At 36.1% G+C, this 18,755-nt stretch overlaps 2 protein-coding genes and 2 long non-coding RNA genes across 8 annotated transcripts; 1 reads left to right on the top strand and 3 right to left on the bottom strand.

Moving 5' to 3' along the window:
* Window positions 1-8: 8 nt before the first annotated feature.
* LOC125472431 lies at window positions 9-2,539 on the bottom strand. 2 transcript variants are annotated; one of them, XR_007254393.1, is made up of 3 exons: window positions 2,356-2,539; window positions 1,232-1,682; window positions 9-1,115 (listed from the first exon to the last, which is right to left on the bottom strand). It is a non-coding gene; the product is annotated as an uncharacterized LOC125472431 (long non-coding RNA). The 2 variants fall into 2 exon arrangements; XR_007254394.1 differs by lacking the exon at window positions 2,356-2,539 and adding an exon at window positions 2,216-2,347.
* A 351-nt stretch (window positions 2,540-2,890) lies between these two features.
* On the bottom strand, window positions 2,891-4,551 carry LOC125472429 (berberine bridge enzyme-like 13). Its single transcript, XM_048573845.1, has one exon. It carries the CDS (start codon window positions 4,530-4,532, stop codon window positions 2,946-2,948), a length of 1,587 nt encoding a protein of 528 aa, XP_048429802.1. The 5' UTR covers window positions 4,533-4,551; the 3' UTR covers window positions 2,891-2,945.
* Window positions 4,552-5,040: 489 nt separating this feature from the next.
* Window positions 5,041-10,138, bottom strand: LOC103945069 (berberine bridge enzyme-like 21). The gene is given in 5 exon segments (XM_048573844.1): window positions 5,041-5,825; window positions 6,864-6,950; window positions 8,472-8,525; window positions 8,528-8,600; window positions 8,602-10,138. Coding segments are annotated over 5 exon segments (1,710 nt in total). The 5' UTR covers window positions 10,078-10,138; the 3' UTR covers window positions 5,041-5,805.
* Window positions 10,139-15,200: 5,062 nt separating this feature from the next.
* LOC103945070 lies at window positions 15,201-18,514 on the top strand. 4 transcript variants are annotated; one of them, XR_007254232.1, is made up of 4 exons: window positions 15,201-16,700; window positions 17,455-17,507; window positions 17,591-17,692; window positions 18,326-18,514. It is a non-coding gene; the product is annotated as an uncharacterized LOC103945070 (long non-coding RNA). The 4 variants fall into 4 exon arrangements; XR_007254230.1 differs by having other exon boundaries at window positions 18,320-18,514; XR_007254231.1 differs by having other exon boundaries at window positions 15,201-17,243; window positions 18,320-18,514.
* Window positions 18,515-18,755: the final 241 nt, after the last annotated feature.

Below are 18,755 nucleotides of genomic sequence, written 5' to 3'. Positions count from 1 at the left end.
CCATCCTTGTCTCAAAAATTCAACAAAATTCCTAAATCCCTCTCCCACCCAGTCGAAACCCCTAACTCCCATCTCTCTCCAACCTGTCAGTCCCTCTGTCCCCCTCCTCTCCTCCCCCAACGACCCTCTGACGGATGCATCACCTACGGCCACACCCACCAGCCCCCGGGCCAATATTCCCAGCGATCCTCTCCCTCCAACACGTCAACCCTCCCGTTCCCCTTCACTTGTCTCCCCGAGTGAAAGGCCACATCCAGCCCAAAGACCCAAAAGCTTTTCTGAAGCCCAGCGGAAAAAAGATCTAAAACCCTATCTGAAGCCCAGTGGCAATTTTGCAAATAACGTTAACTCAGGGGGTAGAGAGACTCAGTAGCACTTTGGTAAATAAAATGAAATTGAGGCAAAATTGCACGGTGCCGTTCCCGCTTCTACTTTAGACTAAAGTAACGTGCTTGAAAGATGAACAAAAAGCCCAACCAATCTACTTAATACTCTACTTTCTCTGATGGAACGCAAGGATACTTTGTTCATTTCTAAAGAAATTATCAGGATCAACTAAGGCTTTCCCATAAACAAGTCTCTTAAGTTACTCTTAAAATACTTCAAACCCCAAATGCTTGCTTGTCCATAGCTTGTATTACAAGCATTGTTCTTCCCCAACTCAAGATCCCTATAGTTCAAACATGCAGCCCTTGGGGACTTCGAAACATTCGGCGCCATCTACACATACACCTTTGTCATCCATCTAATAAGTTCTCAGTTTCTTGGTCATCATCCCAAGTGAGCAAGTACTGGAATCCATATATTCCCGAGTAGCGCCTTACTCTTTCGTGCAATTTTATAACACCGCTCTCCGAGAGTAGCACCTAACTCAATCCGTGCAAAGTATGCACTCTCCTTTCCTATGTCACTATGGATGTACTGTAGATTGAAGAGATCAATGATGATGAAGGGAGCTTTAGAAGCATAAAGGCACCGTAGTCATGACCCAAACTTCGGAATCTCATCTCTATGCCAAGTTTCTTGGAGCAAAAAACTGCTATTTGAACATGAGATTCATGGAGAGGAGTAGCGCTAACTGGTTTTAGCGTTGAATTATCCAAGAATCTGCTGTTCTGAGGCAAAGGAATAAGCACAACTGTTGTTGGTTAGTGGGATAAATTGAAGAAATCTATGATAAGTAAAATTTGAACTGGTGAACCAAACTGAGTTGAAAAGATGAGAAGTAGACCTACTAGAAAGTCGCCTATGGGAAGAGCATATCTGACCAATATGAGCCTGTCCGAGATTTGTCTAAGATCACCATAAGTATTTCCTCAAACGTATCACATGAGTAGAGCTCAATCGTGTGTGTGTATATATACATACATACATACATACATACATACATACATACATCTGGCTGTTGTTCCTACTTTTGTAATACTCACATTTCACGCAATAATGAGAGTCGAACAAATTGTAAGTTAAATGAGGAAGCACGATCAACCTAGTATCGATGCAGTAAAATGCTAAGAACTTACTGAGACACAATTAAAAATATTTACATACAACGGATCATAGTCTTGGCTAGGAAAGCATTCCCTCTTACCAACCTGCAATAAGCAAGTATACCAGTAAACTGAGTAGCTTCCCCGTTGGTATGTTGGAATTTGATCCGCTATTCACATCTGTATGTGAACCTGCAATCAGCAACCAAAGTCAGTGCCGTTGGGGAGCTCGCGGTTAGGGCAACAAAATGTATGGGAAGATTATAGTTTGAGCATCTGATCATCCAATCAAACAAGTTATGTTTACACCATGTTTGGGAATGTTATAGGGCATGGAAAAGCAAGGTGTTAGCACAAATGTGCACTGCAACGAACTGTATGTTGATTCTTTGAGCTTAATTATTATTACATCAACTGCTAATTGGCTGCGGACTTTCATCGAACAGGTTGAGTGCACCCAATAGAGAATGCATTCACAATGACCATTGTTAGGAGGGAATCACCCTACTGTTTGACAAAACATCCATGATCATAACAGTAAATCAGCAACAGTTCTTATTATTCAAACACACACGCTTGTTTTATCTTTTTCACTCTACTTCATTGTGCTCCTGAAATTGAAGGCAACTCAACACAACAATAACAGTAAACACATGTATGTGGTGATATCCCCAAAAAGAGAAGACCAAAATCCAAAAGGGTCATCTCTAAAGGAAAAGACTTACCTACACTTCTTAGCAGGAATATAACTTAATAACAAATTACTATTGTAATTAGTTTGAGATACCGCCATGCAGGTAAATCTATTTATTTATAAGTGCACAAAGACTAAGAAAATGAAAAATCCTTCGTTGTCAATGCTCACATATTTTTTGTGTCTATATCTCTCGTCAAATAACTTTATGTAGACACATCACATGATGATTCTATGAGAAAACGACCGAGTCGCAAGGGACCTTCAATGATTGTACTCCATCTAATAATCCACACCCTTCAAATCTAACCGTGTCACAAGAATCACAGCCACAAAATCAAGACCAACCCACCAACAGAAGCTTCTTTGCAATTTCAGTTTTCAATGACTCAACTTGACTTTGACTTAAATGGAATTGTGAAAGGAACCTATATTGTGACTTTTTACAATCTTAGACTATAGGAAAGGTTTTCCACAAAATATGAGGTGAAGAATCTGCATCTGGATGGTTTAATCCAATTAGGCATATTGTTCAAATAAAATAAAAGATTAGTCGTAAGCATAATTCTTCAGAATTTGAAAATACTCTTGGGACAAGAAAGTTTCCTCTTATTCTTCGAGTTTAAGGGTATATGGTTTGCACCTTGTGACCTTTCATTGACAAATTAATCTCGCTTAATCCTTTATTATTATTAAAAAAATAAAATAAAAACCTCGATACTTATCATTAGTATGGTAAAAACTAATCACAAGTTTCCAACTCAAATAGATGGGAATACAGGGATGCTTTGTTCATTCCTAAAGAAGTTACCAGGATCAACTAAGGTCTTCACATGAACAAGTCTCCTAAAATTATTCTTGAAATACTTTAAGCCCCAAATGCTTGCTTTTCCACAGCTTGTATTACAAGCATTGTTCCTCCCCAAGTCAAGATCCCTATAATTTAAATAGGCACCTCTTGGGGACTTTGAAACATATGGTTCCATGTAGTCATACAGCCTTCTCATCCCGCCAACATGTTTCTCAGTTTCCTTGCCATCATCCCAAGTGACCATATACTGGATTCCGAATATGTTGCCGATTCTGTGTGGGAAAGGAGTTTCCGAATCCGAAATCTCACTCATCTTTCCACCATAAGGTGTCAATATCAAATAAGCTTTTACTTCAATCAGTGTTTGCCATAAACCTTCCAAGCCAGCTTCCGAAATTGGTTTAGTCACATAGTCTGATTTTGCTTTGAAGAAGCTCTTAGATTGTTGTGTTCTCCCAAGCAAAGCTTCCGACTCGTTTATCGACATGCCGGCAAAGTATAGAACAGACTCGATCCAGCTCATTTCAGTGCAGTTGCTGCGGTCTAAACTTAACTCCGGAAAATTGTCTTGCATCAAAGTGAGAAGTTTCTCGACTGGCCCAAGAAACAAGGAACCGAATTCAATATTAATAGTTTTGCCACCATTTGCGCCAGCTTTATTTCCAACACTTATGACTGAATGTAGGAAAATGTCTTCATGAAGCGTATCTGCAATGTTTTGCCATTTCGAAAATAGTTTGGTTGCGCCTTGTTCTATGGTCTGTGAAATTTTGAAAACTGTCACAGATGGAGGAACAGGAACCAACCTAAGTTTCCATTCCAAAATGACTCCAAAGCTTGAGCCTCCCCCTCCTCGAATAGCCCAAAAGAGTTCTTCTCCCATGGATTTTCTGTCGAGAATCCTACCATTAACGTCAACAATCTTAGCGTCAATAACATTGTCAGCTGCTAGACCATATTTTCGGAATATAGTGCCAAATCCACCTCCGCTAATAAGTCCCCCCACACCCACAGTTGGACATGTCCCTGCTGGAAATCCATGAATTTTACTCTTTTGTGCAATTGTGTAGTACAACTCTCCGAGAGTAGCACCTGACTCAACCCAGGCACTCTCATTCTCTATGTCAACATCGACAGACCGAAGATTGAAAAGATCGATGATGATGAAAGGAGCTTCGGATACATAAGATAGGCCCTCGTAGTCATGGCCCCCGCTTCGGGTTCTTATATGTATGCCGTCTTTCTTGGCGCATACCACAGCTGCCTGAACATGAGAGTATCGAGAAGGAGTAATAATAGCATGTGGTTTCGGTGTTGATGTGTTCAAGAATCGGAGATTCTGTATGGAGGATTGCAAGACTAAGGAATAATCCCAAGTGCTTTCGGTGAGGATGATTTTGCTTGTTGAGTTAGAATGTATGCGGGATGAAAAGCAAGGGACAAAGCTTTCCGAAATCGGGTTCGAAGTTGTAGAATAAACCGAGTTTAGAAGGAAGAAAAGTAGTAGGGGAAGTAGTTTTATGTGGGAGATCTCCATCTCTATTTGTTCTACGTATGTGAAATGGTATGAGCTCCAAGCTCACTTATATAGGTAAGATGAGTTGGAAGAATTGAAAAGATATATGCGTAGACTTTTCACAATCGATCGCCTAACAAAAGAGCCGTTTCATAAACGTTTGCCCAACAAAAGAGACTTTTTATGCAAATAATTTAATATCTGTACATGGATCTAATACAAATTATTTAATACGTTTTCAATTCAATTTTCCGTCTATGTGACAATGGAATAGTTACAATAACTACCAAGATTTATTGTACTAAGTGAGGTCGGCTGTATGAATATTAAAATGTCATTGTGCTTGGTTTTTGTGTCAAGTCTTCGGTTAGCTCAAAGTACTCCATATATTTTCTTAGTCTCTTTCAAAGTCTTCCTAGGTATTTCTCTATTTCTTTTGCCATGAACTTCTGTCTCATAGTCACATCTTATAAAACAACAATTGTGTATTTTGACATCAATTTCTATTTATTGTAAAGAAGTATATATTCGTCGAAAACAATTTCCATTTATTTAAAGAAGGTTATAATTCTTTTATTGAGATACAAGCAAAGTTAGGAACTTGTAAACGTTGGTTGAGGCTGCCTAATATCTATCGTTAGTTGACATGTGCTTGAAAGATGAACAAAAAGCCCAACCAATCTATTTAATATTCTACTTTCCCTGATGGGAACACAAGGATACTTGTTCATTTCTAAACAAATTACCAGAATCAACTAAGGCCTTCCCATAAACAAGTCTCTTAAGTCACTCTTAAAATACTGCAAGCCCCAGATGCTTGCTTGTCCATAGCTTGTATTACAAGCATTGTTCTTCCCCAACTGAAGATCCCTATAGTTCAAATACGCAGCTCTTGGGGACTTCGAAACATTTGGCGCCACTCTACACATACACCCTTGTCATCCATCTAATAAGTTCTCAGTTTCTTGGTCATCATCCCAAGTGAGCAAGTACTGGAATCCATATATTCCCGAGTAGCGCCTTACTCTTTCGTGCAATTTTATAACACAACTCTCCGAGAGTAGCACCTAGCTTAATCCGTGCAAAGTATGTACTCTCCTTCCCTATGTCAATATGGATGGACTGTAGATTGAAAAGATCAATGATGATGAAGAGCTTAGAAGCAGAAAGGCCCCCGTGGTCATGATCCCCACTTCGGAATCTCATCTCTGTGCCATGTTTCTTGGAGCAAAAAACTGCTACTTAAACATGAGATTCATGGAGAGGAGTAGTGCTAACTGGTTTTAGCGTTGAATTATCCAAGAATCTGCGTTTCTGTATGCAAAATTGCAAGGCAAAGGAATAAGCAGAACTGTTTTTGGTAGTGGAATAAATTGAAGAAATCTATGAGAAGTAAAATTTGAACTTGTGGACCAAACTGAGTTGAAAGAGAAGTAGACCTACTGGAAAGTCGCCTATGGAAAGAGCATACGTGACCAATGTAAGCCTGTTCGGGACTTGTCTAAGATCACCACAATTATTTCCTCTAACGTATCACGTATGACATGTAGAGATCAGCCATATATATATATATATATATATCTGGTTGATGTTCCTACTTTGTACTATGAGTTGAAAGAAAATTGCAGTCATTGGATGCACACTGGAAGTTTCTAAGTGGAAACTTCAAAGTGAAAAATATTCTAGGATGAAATTTAACAAATGGCATAATTTTCTCATGGAGACATCAGCAAATAACTCATCTCTTCTAAAATGGCTGCAATGATCAGTTTGTCACCTACTATTAAGTGCCGCATTCTCACAGACCAGGGAACTACTTGCTTGGTTTACATATCTGTCCTAGCTTAACCAGAGAATCAACTACCCGCCCTCGACTCAATTGAGGTTTTAAAAGTGGCACTTCAGATGATGGTTTCCACCTCCAGATTAAAATGACTTCGTATTAGACATGAGTACTGTAGTAGCATAGAAATCATAATTCATGGCCCTATCTCCAAAAATCTATTTTCAACTACACCCTAAACAAGACTTCTTCGTTTCTATTTCTTTCTAGCTACACGCTAGAAAGCCGAACATGCTATATGCATGAGGCATTACCCGAATGCCTTCTTACTGAAACTAGGGTTGTTTTTATCTCCCTACAATGCCTTCTTATTCGAGTGATGCTTCTTGTTTATCTTTGTTCCGTTTTACTCCATTTTCACGCAATAATGGGAGTCAAACAAATTATAAGTTAAAAGAGGAAGCACGATGGACTTAGTAAGTACAAATGATAAGAATTTATGAAGAATTAAAAATATTTACATACAATGGATCGTAGTCTTGGCTAGTAAAGCATTCCCTCTTACCAACCTCCAACAAGCAAGTATACCAGTAAACTGAGTAGCTTCCCCGTTGGTATCTTGGAATTTGATCCGCCATTCACATCTGTATGTGAACCTGCAATCAGCAACCAAAGTCAGTGCCGTTGGGGAGCTCAGCTTTAGGGAACAAAATGTATGGGAAGATTATAGTTTGAGTATCTGATCATCCAATCAAACAAGTTATGTTTACATCATGTTTGGGAATGTTATAGGGCAAATGTGCACTGCAACAAACTGTATGTGGATTCTTTGAGCTTAATTATTACATCAACTGCTAATTGGTTGCGGACTTTCATCGAACAGGTTGAGTGCACTCAATAGAGAATGCATTCACAACGACCATTGTTAGGAGGGAATCACCCTACTGTTTGACAAAACATCCATAATCATAACAGGAAATCAGCAACAGTTCGTATTATTCAAACACACACACTTGTTTTATCTTTTTCACTCTACTTCATTTTGCTCCTGAAATTGAAGGCAACTCAACACAACAATAACATTAGACACATGTATGTGGTGATATCCCCAAAAAGAGAAGACCAAAATCCAAAAGGGTCATATCTAAAGGAAAAGACTTACCTACACTTCTTAGCAGGAATATAACTTAATAACAAATTAATATTGTAATTAGTTTGAGATACCGTCATGCAGGTAAATCTATTTATTTATAAGTGCACAAAGACTAAGAAAACGAAAAATCCTCACATATTTTTTGTGTCTATATCTCTCGTCAAATAACTTTGTGTAGACACATCACATGATGATTCTATGAGAAAACGACTGAGTCGCAAGGGACCTTCAATGATTGTACTCCATCTAATAATCCACACCCTTCAAATCTAACCGTGTCACAAGAATCAAATTCACAGCCACAAAATCAAGACCAACCGACCAACAGAAGCTTCTGTGCAATTACAGTTTTCAATGACAGCTATTTTAACTCAACTTGACTTTGACTTAAATGGAATTGTGAAAGGAACCCATATTGTGACTTTTTACAATCTTAGACTATAGGAAAGGTTTTCCACAAAATATGAGGTGAAGAATCTGCATCTGGATGGTTTAATCCAATTGGGCATATTGTTCAAATAAAATAAAAGATTAGTCGTAAGCATAATTCTTCAAAATTTGCATACTTTTATTTTCTTTTTCTGCACATTTCTTACGCCGAAAAAAAAGAGAAAGTGCAAAAATCAATTCCCGTTACTTCCGCTTTAATTTTTTGTTTTTTCCAATGATTGAACTAGTCCTCTATGAGATAAACTAATCAGATGAAAATGACATTCACGGCAAGCATACCCCATTACACAAGGTAGAAAGAAATTGTGAAGTCAGCCTTCAATATAAATGGCATTGTCCCAACTCTCTTATACATGTCTCAATCTCTCACAAATCCAAAACCAAATATTAATCTGGAGCAGGATAAAAGTAAAACCACATTGTATATATTCACTGTGACACGAACTGAATCAAAATGACCCAATAATTATAACATTTTCATATTTTTTTAAACTTATTACTATGAATCTATGACCAATCAATAACCAAAAATCCATGCTTTTGTATCAACTTCCTAAGTTCTCTTATTCCTTACTTGGAAGAATTGGGATGCTTTGCTCGTTGTAGAAGAAATTTTCGGGATCGACGGCGTCTTCACCTTCACCAACCTATCAAAATTGTCATTGAAATACTTCACCCCATATACCTTTCCTTCTTCATATGTAGGAGCTCCCGTTTGAACTAGCACCAATGTCAAGGTCCCTATAGTTCAAAAAAGCACTTCTTGGATTCTTTGACACAAATGGGGTCATGTAACTGAAAAGCCTTTTGCTTTCTGTGGTGTAGTTCTTCTCCAAGTCCTCCCCTGCATCCTCCCAGTTCACGGAGTACTGAATTTTGAACAAGTTTCCGGCACGGTGGGGAAAAGGCGTCTCGGATGGCGCAATCCGGCTCATTTCCCCGCCGTACGGATTGAAAACAAGTCCTGTTTTCCCTAGCTCGATCATTTTCTTCCATAGCCACTCTAACCCGTCTTTTGAAATTGGGGTTTGGACATAATCAGACTTCCTCTTCAAGAAATTTGCATCGTTTGGCATTCTGTCAAGCAACGCTTCCGGAGAGGTACCAATGTCGAAATTCGCCCACCAGAGGACAGATTCAATCCAGCTCGTCTCGGTACAATTTTCCTTCGTTAACCCCAATTCAGGAAACTCCTTTCCCAACAATGTCACAAGTTGATCGCCATTGCCTAGAAACTCAGCCAAAACTGAAGCTCTAACAGTCTTTTCACCCTTCTTCACTTTAGAACTCACAGGCTGCAACAACAGCCTCAAGAACAACCCATCATCCGTAGTCGGCGCCACCTCCTGCCACCGCAAAACGAGGGAGGTTGCATCCTCTTCCAACGTTTTCTCGACCCGAAAAATTGTAACAACTTCCGGGACAGAAACCAACTTCAATTTGTACGAAATAATGACTCCAAAGCTTCCACCACCTCCTCCTTTAATAGCCCAAAACAAGTCTTCTCCCATCGATTTTCGATCGAGAAGTTCCCCGTTCGCATTGACAATCTGAGCATCAAGGACATTGTCGACAGCCAGGCCATACTTCCTAAGCAAGTTACCATATCCGCCGCCACTTATGTGTCCACCAACACCAACTAGTTGGCAAATCCCCGCCGGAAACGCGTGAACTTTGCTCTTCTCCCAAATCCTATAGTACAATTCTCCGAGCGTGGCGCCGGTCTGAGCCCAAACGGAGTTGTCCTCAATGTTCACCGTGATCGACCTGAGATTAAACATGTCAAGAACAATAAATGTCTGGCTAGACCAGTACGAAATACCCTCGTAATCGTGGCCGCCGCTTCGGATTTTGAGCTGTACGCCGGCGAGCTTGGCACAAAGGACGGAGGCCTGGACATGGGATTCGGTTAAGGGTGTGACGACAAGGATTGGCTTTGGGGTGGAGGTTCTGTTGAACCTGGAGTTTCTGATGTAGGCTTGTAAAATTGGTGTGTATGAAGGGTTGTTCTGGGCATACACTATGCTGGACAACTGGGTTGTGTTTGATGAGTTCGTTTTGGTATTTAGGCATTGGAGAAAGCTGTCGTAGACAGAATCTGAAGCTGCCCAATGAAGCAGACGCTTGAAGAAGGAGAAGAGAAACAAGAACTGGAAGAATCTAGACATGGCGTCCCTCATCGGTTTTGTTAAATTTGTTGAATGTTTGCAAGGGATTGGTCCTCTTATATATAGACACAGAGGCACCAACCAAGGCCGCGTGTTGGAACAGTATTTGCACTGGTTCACTCTGACCATTCATGGCGGTTACCATTACATTTGTTATTTGGAATCGAGATTAAAACATTAAAAACAATTTAAATTATTATACTAAATTTATCCGAATTACGAAAAATGAAATCCGAACTTGATAGGATAGCACAATAGTTTAGCCAATTTAGTTATATAGAAAAGAAGTTTCACACACTATATTTAGCATCTCATACACGTCTTTATTTTTATTATCGAACAAGAAACTCAAAAAAATATCAACATACTAAATTAAACAAATGTATGTACAAAATTAAAACGTGTATCATTTTCTATTCGGATTATGCATTAATGAGTAGGATAGCATTTGATTTTTGGTACCATGGATTTAAAATTAAGAGAAAAATGAGTTTCTTTCTTTAATTTAATGGAAACCTTTAGGAAAGTAATCTGGTTTGCCGTTTGGGCAAATCGGCACCAATCAATCGTTGCACATCTCAAGCATCTTACTTTTCCTAAAACTCCGGCGGGATTAATCATGAATGTAATATTTTTGTGATGTGTGGTCCAAATAAACTGAAATTGTGTACATTTTATTATTGACTTTGAATAGTGATATTTAAAAAAATTGTGATATTTTGACTTTAAATAGTCGTAATTTGACATGATATTATTGACTTTTATTTCTTTAAAAAAATTTAGGCTTAATTGGAAAAATCAAACTAAATCCAAATTGACTCCTACAAAACACATAATTCACAGAAAAAGATCGTACTTGAACCGAATGGTACTTGAACCTTCCTGTTAAAGTCGGTGGTATTGCTTTAAAGAACTTTTAGAAATTTTGTTATCAAGATCTTATGATCATTTTTATAAAGAAAAATTAATGAAAAAAATTTGAAAATTTTGAGTTTTAACGATAATGATAAAATAAATAGTACCACGATTGATTTTTTAATGTAAAAATATGATTTTTTGTTAAAATAAATAGTACCAAAAACCTTTTATTAAAATTTCGTTTTATAAAAATCAGAATTTTGAAGCTTTCTCGAAGACAAACAAAGCCACGATTTGTTAGGAAAAATACCAAACCCATGATTTAGAAAAGAGTTATGTCGGAGTAGTTGTCAGGTTTTAGTTATTGTTTATTTGTTTATATAGGGAGATGCGATTATATTTTTGCAACCATATGAATTGTTTTCTAAATAGCTAGGGAGATGACAAGAGAACTCAAATATATCCATATATAATGACAAATTCATTAATCAAGTTTTGGTAAGAATTGATCTTTTCTTTCTTTTTTTTTTTACATAAAAAAATTCTACTCTGTCGATAGTGGAATTGAGTTGGACCACACAATGAATCAGTCACTAACTAGGTATCAAACTCTACACAAATATAATACGTCATCTTCATTCATTTGAGTCAAACTTTATATGCATCACATACAAGTGAAGAAGTTGTCACTAGACTATAATTTTAGTTATCGCATGTTTGTAACTTAACAAGATATTAAAGTGATAAATTGTATAAGATGGTTAAGTTTAGCCTTGAACCTATCGGGCACACCCAATCTACCATGTATTGAACCTAAAAATTACAAGGCATACGTGGCGCATATACTAAGTAAAAAAGAGCTAACTCGTCCTTTGACGGCTTGAATTCTAATGCGAGCATGCCAATTCGCTACTGAACTTGACTAGGCAAATAACATGAATGTGGTGATATGGTGGAATGCATTGCTAACTTCTGAATCAAATAACTTCATCCGAGGAAGGAACACTCTCAGCCTTGAGTTCTAAAATGTAAAGACAAGGTTGTGCAAATCATTGTGAAGTTCTGGATCCTGTGTGCACCAGGTTTGGCAGCCTAAACAATTAGGTGAAAATATAGGTCCAACAAATCAGTTTAAACTGTATGGACAACGATACTCGAAGAAGATGAGTGTCTTAATCATAAAAATGGTTCGGTTGTCTGTGTGCCGAACTCTAAATGTGACCTGAGAGTAACCAATCATATAACATCCCAGTTCGTCAAAAAGGTTAATGAGTGATCTCTTTTGCGAAAGAATCAAAGACTCCTCGCCGACTAAGACTTAAGATAAACAATCAACCACAAACTCAGAAAGAATCCTTGTCTTTCCAATCGATTGCCCTCACTAGTTGCTCCTAAAAAATCCCATCTATCCACTCGGAATTTGTGCTAACAATTAGTAAGTCAATCTCACCCGTTTTTGCTCAAACTAGAATTTTGGACCTAGTCTTATTATGTGATCCTTAAGAAATTAACTCAAATCCCATCAAACACCAATCATGATCCCCAAACAATCCCTGTTCTAGAACTCGACCACATCATAAGCTAATTCTGATCTTTAATCAAACCTACTTCGTCTAGGACTCGGCCACTCCATCATCACTATTAGGCCGAAATTAACACCCTCCTTTCTGACATTCTACCAACTTGGCCCAAGCCCAGATAAATTTTTAGTTGTGGAAGGAACACAAGTGGTACATTACGTGTTTTAATAGGAGTAGTGAGAAATTTTATTTTTTAAGTTATTAACTTTTTAGCACACATGTCCCACTATTTGTATAGTAACACATAGTGTACCACCCTATGTACTGACCACACTGAAAAATCTCTCCCAAACCAGCACTTCAGACCCAAACACCGCTCAACTTTGTAGTCTAAAATAAAGTGCATGGTTGTTATGATTGCATCCATTAAAATTCCTTTTTATTGTATGATTCTTATATTCTTTTCCAATGCTTGGTACTGGTTAGGTCATAATCTTTCCCACTATGGCCTGCAATTACAGTATAATACTATATCCCGTGAAACTTCACAAATTAAACATGTGTAAGACAGTAAGAGCATGGACTTTTTCTCGACCCTATTAAAACCTTGGAGGATACATACAGAGAAATGCTAACATGACTCTTTATTGAGACCTTGGAGGATACATACATGAACAAAAGAAAAATGCTAATGTGATTAACTTAAAGTGAAATTCCTCATAAACTTTTTACCAGGTCACAGTTTAACGTTAACTTTCTTACCAATATTAAAAAACATTATGTCCAAAACATAAGGTACCAGAGAGTATATAGAGAGTTTAATTTTTAACAAAGTTTACTTAACATTTCTTTGAACAAAAATAAGTTATTATATAAATATGTCAATTATTCACTGTATAATTAATCTATAACAACCTTTTATTTGTTAAATGTACAGATATATATATAGAATTGTTGATGTAAAAGAGAAAAATCATTGATTACTTATGGTATCCAATGATTAACGATATTGTATTGTGGATGCGTACCGACCATAATAAGCACGTGTTCCCTTTACCTACACTGGACAACTACATACATATATATACACACACACACACACACACACACATATATAATTCAAATATAATGAATGACGAGTTTCATATCTATTTATTCTCCTCACCCTTTAATGTAAAGATATCATTGTCTAAATGAACCAATTGAAAAATAATTGTAGTTTAAGATATTTTTTGTAAGACACCGATATATTTACATTATAGAGTTGGAGATTAGATCCAAACAATCAATGGTTAGTCAAATATTTTGGTAGCGAGCTTGCTCATAGGTGGATTATTTCTCATATTTTCATCTCAATTATCCTTAGGTTTTGTTAAGGAATTGGTTATAAAAGAGACTTATTACTTTCCTTTTCTTATTTTTAGCAAAGTTCTGCACTTATAACACTTTTTATGATAAATCGGCTTCAGAAGAAGTTTTGATGCAAGGCCAATTGGATAAAGAATCGAAGAGACCGAAGATCATTTGTCCAAATTTCATAATTTTTTATGGAGCCAAACATTCCAATTTTATAGTTCAATCCTGTAAAAGTTACATTCCCGTCAGAACTGTGCAGTTATGGAAGAATGAAGATTTGAAGGCTTTACCGATTTTTCCTAGTAATGTGCGATTTAAACCTAGAAAGCTAAGACACAGAGCTACATGTTTCCTATTTTTCCAAAATTTTCTAGAAGATGGAACGACCTTAAATCTAGCGGGCAAAGTGACTTACGTGTTTTTCAAGACGAGAATGATTATTTCCTAGTTTGTGTCGTTAATTATTAAGGAATGTGTTTCGTTTTATGAGAATTTTTATCAAACCTTTTAGGATTCTTTAGTATAAAAGAGCCTAGGGATGTACCTTGCCATGGATTCCGGGTTCTATCCTTCTTTTATTTTTATTTCTATGTGTAACTTAGTTATTGTCTAAGGTTATATTGTCTAAGGTTATGATGACGACATGTCATGAATATTTGTGAAGTATTTTGTTAACTAATATTTGATTGAATGCAATGTTGAATTCTTATATTCGATTGTATACCATGTTGAATTCTTAATCTTTGTGCGCATTTTATTTTAGATTCAGATTTCTAATGACTAGTCGCCCTTAAGCATCTAGATAAATAAATTTATTAGGATAACCTACAATTAAGTTTATTGGTTCTAAGATTAAGAAGAGTAGATAAACTAATGAGGATGACCAATTATAACTAATGAGAATGACCAATTATATCAAGCTAGTCTTACTTGGCATGATTCTTCTACGCTTAATGGATTTTTATGTGTTTAATTGTATGCCTAATGAACAATTTGGATCTTTTACGACTTGAAATATACGGCGTACAGTATTGGCATGCCTTAAATGATATTATTCACGACATTCGTAAAGTTCATGTCGTAATACTTGCACATAATCTAGCATTCACGACATCACTTTTGTGCAAGTCGTTAAATAAAAATATTTACGGCCTAAGTATTGTGTGTCGTATTTGACAATTTACATGACGCATTTTCCTTCTCTTTTAAGGCATCACGTTATGTCGCAAAATGAACTTTTTTATATATTTGGATCCCTACCTTTTATGGCACGAATGATACGTCGTCAATAATAGTTCCTAGCTTCGTGCCTAAACTTTCCCACTCCACACCTAACAAAAAATGTTCATCGGGAAATTATAGCACCAGAATGAAATATCAAACAAGTGAAATTCTAGACCATATCCTCTCTGGTGTGCATGTCATACCCAGATTTATTTACCCAGACAACAAACCCCTCTCTCCATCGCTTTGTCGCTATCCATGGTCCCATCTCCATGTCGCTTGTTGTCCACCACCGAAAATTCAAGAACCTAGGAGATCCATTTCGCCAAAACTCAAATCGACATCTAAATCTTCTTCTCCCAGACACACGAGACCGCCGTTTTTCTCCCAATGTTCTAAGTTTGAAGTGTTTTTCTTCAAATTTTTATTTTATTTTTATATAAATTTGGTTTTGAATTTACAGGTACTTTCCTCCAACAGCCCCTCCACCTACACATTTGCACTCCGCAGCCTCCAATTTGGGTTTGATTTTTCTAAGTTTATATGTATTTGTGCCTAGCTTTATTATTCTGTGATTGGGGATTTTTTAACTTGATTTATTATTACATATGGAGGATTTTTTAATCAGTTTTCTATTTGCTTTTTATTTTTCAGTATTTTTCTTTTTGCTGTGAATCTGTAGGATGAAATTATTTTTCTGGGATGCTTCTGTTTTCTTGTTGTTTAAAGGTAAAATCTTTCTGAATAAGAAAAGAAGGTTTAGTAATTTTGGGCTTTGTAGATGCTTTGAAATTGAACCATACATAATTGTTTAAGCCATCACGTTATACTCTGCAGTCAATTCCAAGAGCTATCATTTATGTTTTATGGAGAAGCGATTTTATTATGTGAGGTTCTCTTTGAATCCAGAGCAGTGAGTGCTCTGTACTTAAGTAGTTTTAAAAATTAAAAATATAAGCTATTGTTTATTGGATATTAGGATATTAATGCTCTCAATTGTAATGTTTATCTTTTAGCTGCTCTGCATTGTAATCTTACACGTCCTAGAGGCTTATCTCCTCATGTTGCTTGTGTATACCAATCCTTGCATCACTCATACAAAAATCAATGATTCAATCAATTTTTACTAATGATGGAACTTGTGCTTTATGATTATATTTGGCTTTTGGGATCACTATCTAATCCATAGTTTGTAATACACTTCAATATATATATTTATTTTATATATATTTTTTTTTGTGTTTTTGGTCTTCGACATTTGGATCTTTCTGAATGTTTGGTTAATTCATTTTTTTATATTAATTTTCAATTACAGGTTGGTACTTGGTTGCTTGACGTCTAACCCTTTTATTAGCTCATATGAGGAATTGGGTGCGTGTTGTGTTCTCTTTGTTGTGATGGACTTTTGTTTGAAATTTTTGTTGAAGTTCTTGTTTCACTAAAGTCTACTTGCTTTGCTTTTTAAATGGGATTGAGTATTTTGGGTTTCATTGTTTTATTTAGGAATGGTCTCTTCGTGTATGGTTAGGTACACTAATATGGAAACAATGGTCCAAAGATCCAAATAGCCTGGGTAGCAAATAACTTTTGTCAATCCATTTCTGTCCTTTGCAGGTCGCTCATGCTATTCGTTAGATCACCACCTATATTTCCAAATGCAGTGACAAATATATACAGGTTAAGTGATTTAATAACTTAAATAAGTGTTAATATGCCCACCTTTAAGTGTATTATAGGAATTGTATCAGCACTTTTTTTCTTGTTATAATGTCTTTTTTTGTAAGTTATAAACTTATATATGCATTCGAACAATATTTGGGTTACCTAATCTTTTTTATTGAGTGAAACAGTTTTTGATAGGTATGTTAGAATTGATTCCTTCCCAAATCTACAGTGGTAAGTAATGGCGCCCAATGAATTATCAAATCTGAGGCACCAAGTATTTAAAAAAAATTTAGACTAATATTAATCTAGAGTATTCCAATTCAATTTCCTCTGAAAGAGTTTTAATTATGGTGTTGGGAATTTGTTAATTTTTCTCTCTTTGTGTGATTTGGTTGGGCTTGCAGAGTGACTTGGGTTTCTTTGTATGCATATCCCGGACCTCTAGGTCACATGGGGTACTCAGCAAGGTTCTACTTTTGCAAAGGAGATGGAGATGTTACAGACTTATAGTGATACTGCAATCCAAATAATCTGTTTTGAAAATCCAAATAATCTGTGTTGTAGTAGTAGTAGAATAACACTGGGGCATAGCCTAGCACTTAAATTATTGACTTTGTTGCTTAGCCTAGTACTCTGTGAGTTTGTTATAGTAGTAGTGTAGTACTTTGTTTAGTTTGTACTACTGGATAAAAATGCTAATTTGATTGAGTTCCCTTGGTAAGATTTATATTACTTATTTATTCTATTTCTTTTTACTAATTTTCAGGTAGCATTCAAGTCTTTGGTGAATTTTTAAACGAATAGGTTGCAAATGCAACGGTAATGAGTGGAAAAGTTTATACTTAATTTTATTAGTATTAAAGTCTTTATCAATTTGTAAGTTAACCTTTTGTTTTGACCAGCACTTAACTTACCAACCAAATCCATCTCTGACTAGCTAGAGTATCTTGGTTGGGCACTCTATCCGTTCCAAAGCCTAGTTTCCAAAGACGAAGTTGAGACAGGTTGGGAACTCTCTCTCTCTCTCTCTCTCTCTCCTTTTGTTTTAGTTCCCAAGAAAGTTGATTGGATTGAAGAAAATGAAACAAAAAGAAATGAAAAAAAATTGAAATTTGATTGTTGAATTTGTAATATATTAAGACCAAAAAACTAGATAAATGGCTAACTTTGATGTAAATTGATAATAGTAAGCCACAAGGTCAAAAAACAGTGAGTCTTACCTTACAGTTTTTGGGGATATCATAATTGATAACCATATCCACTGATCGAATATCCAATCTTCTACTTGCCGCATCAATTCTTCATCCGTGAAATGTTAGAGACTCATTAATTTATCTATTCACAAGTATATGATTTTTATGCAGGTTATAGGAAAAAGTAAAATTGTAAAGGCATAATTTGTGTATATTTTAGTCATTTGATACATGTATGAGTGTAAAGCAATAAAATTGTGAAGGCATAATTTGGGATTTAGGTTTGTATGACAATGATTAGGTTTTCTTTCAGTATCACTTTTCTTACTTGAGATTAAATGTGTATTTCTACATATAGTTGTACAATAGATTTTCTTCTGCTCCATGTGCTTATGTCTATGTAGATAGAGAAAGTAATTAGTGTGGTTCATGCATTAGGAGCAGCATTTCACTCTCAAATGACTTCGTTTGGAGGTCTTCAAGGAAAAGTGAAGTCTTTCAATTGACAAATTTCTTTGTTAGTAGAGGCCTATTTGGTATTTCATGTGTAGTTTGATATTGACCTTAGCTTTGTTCAACTTGTAATACATTTTGACAATATGATTACTTATGAATTTATTGTATTATAGTAAATGTGTAATTTTGTCGATTCTTTTATATATATATATATATATATATTAAAAATTAAAATTAAAATAAATGTAAATTATTGTATGCAAATTCAGCAGTAATTGTTGATGCTAGTCTTTGTTTATGATGTACGATATATGCCTTAATTCTTTTCACAGTATTACGACACTCAACAAACGCTATATCAAATATAAATTACGGCACACAGATATGCCGTAATTGTTTTTGCAGTATTACGACACTT

The sequence above is a fragment of a genome, unplaced genomic scaffold, assembly GCF_019419815.1.
Source record: "Pyrus x bretschneideri cultivar Hongxiangsu unplaced genomic scaffold, Pyrus_bretschneideri_v1 Contig7, whole genome shotgun sequence".
Taxonomy (NCBI): Eukaryota; Viridiplantae; Streptophyta; class Magnoliopsida; order Rosales; family Rosaceae; genus Pyrus; species Pyrus x bretschneideri.
This window is presented reverse-complemented; position numbering and strand designations above follow the sequence as displayed.

Excerpts from the sequence above, each read along its gene's own strand:
- LOC125472429 (XM_048573845.1), bottom strand. The coding sequence starts at position 4,532 with ATGGAGATCTCCCACATAAAACTACTTCCCCTACTACTTTTCTTCCTT.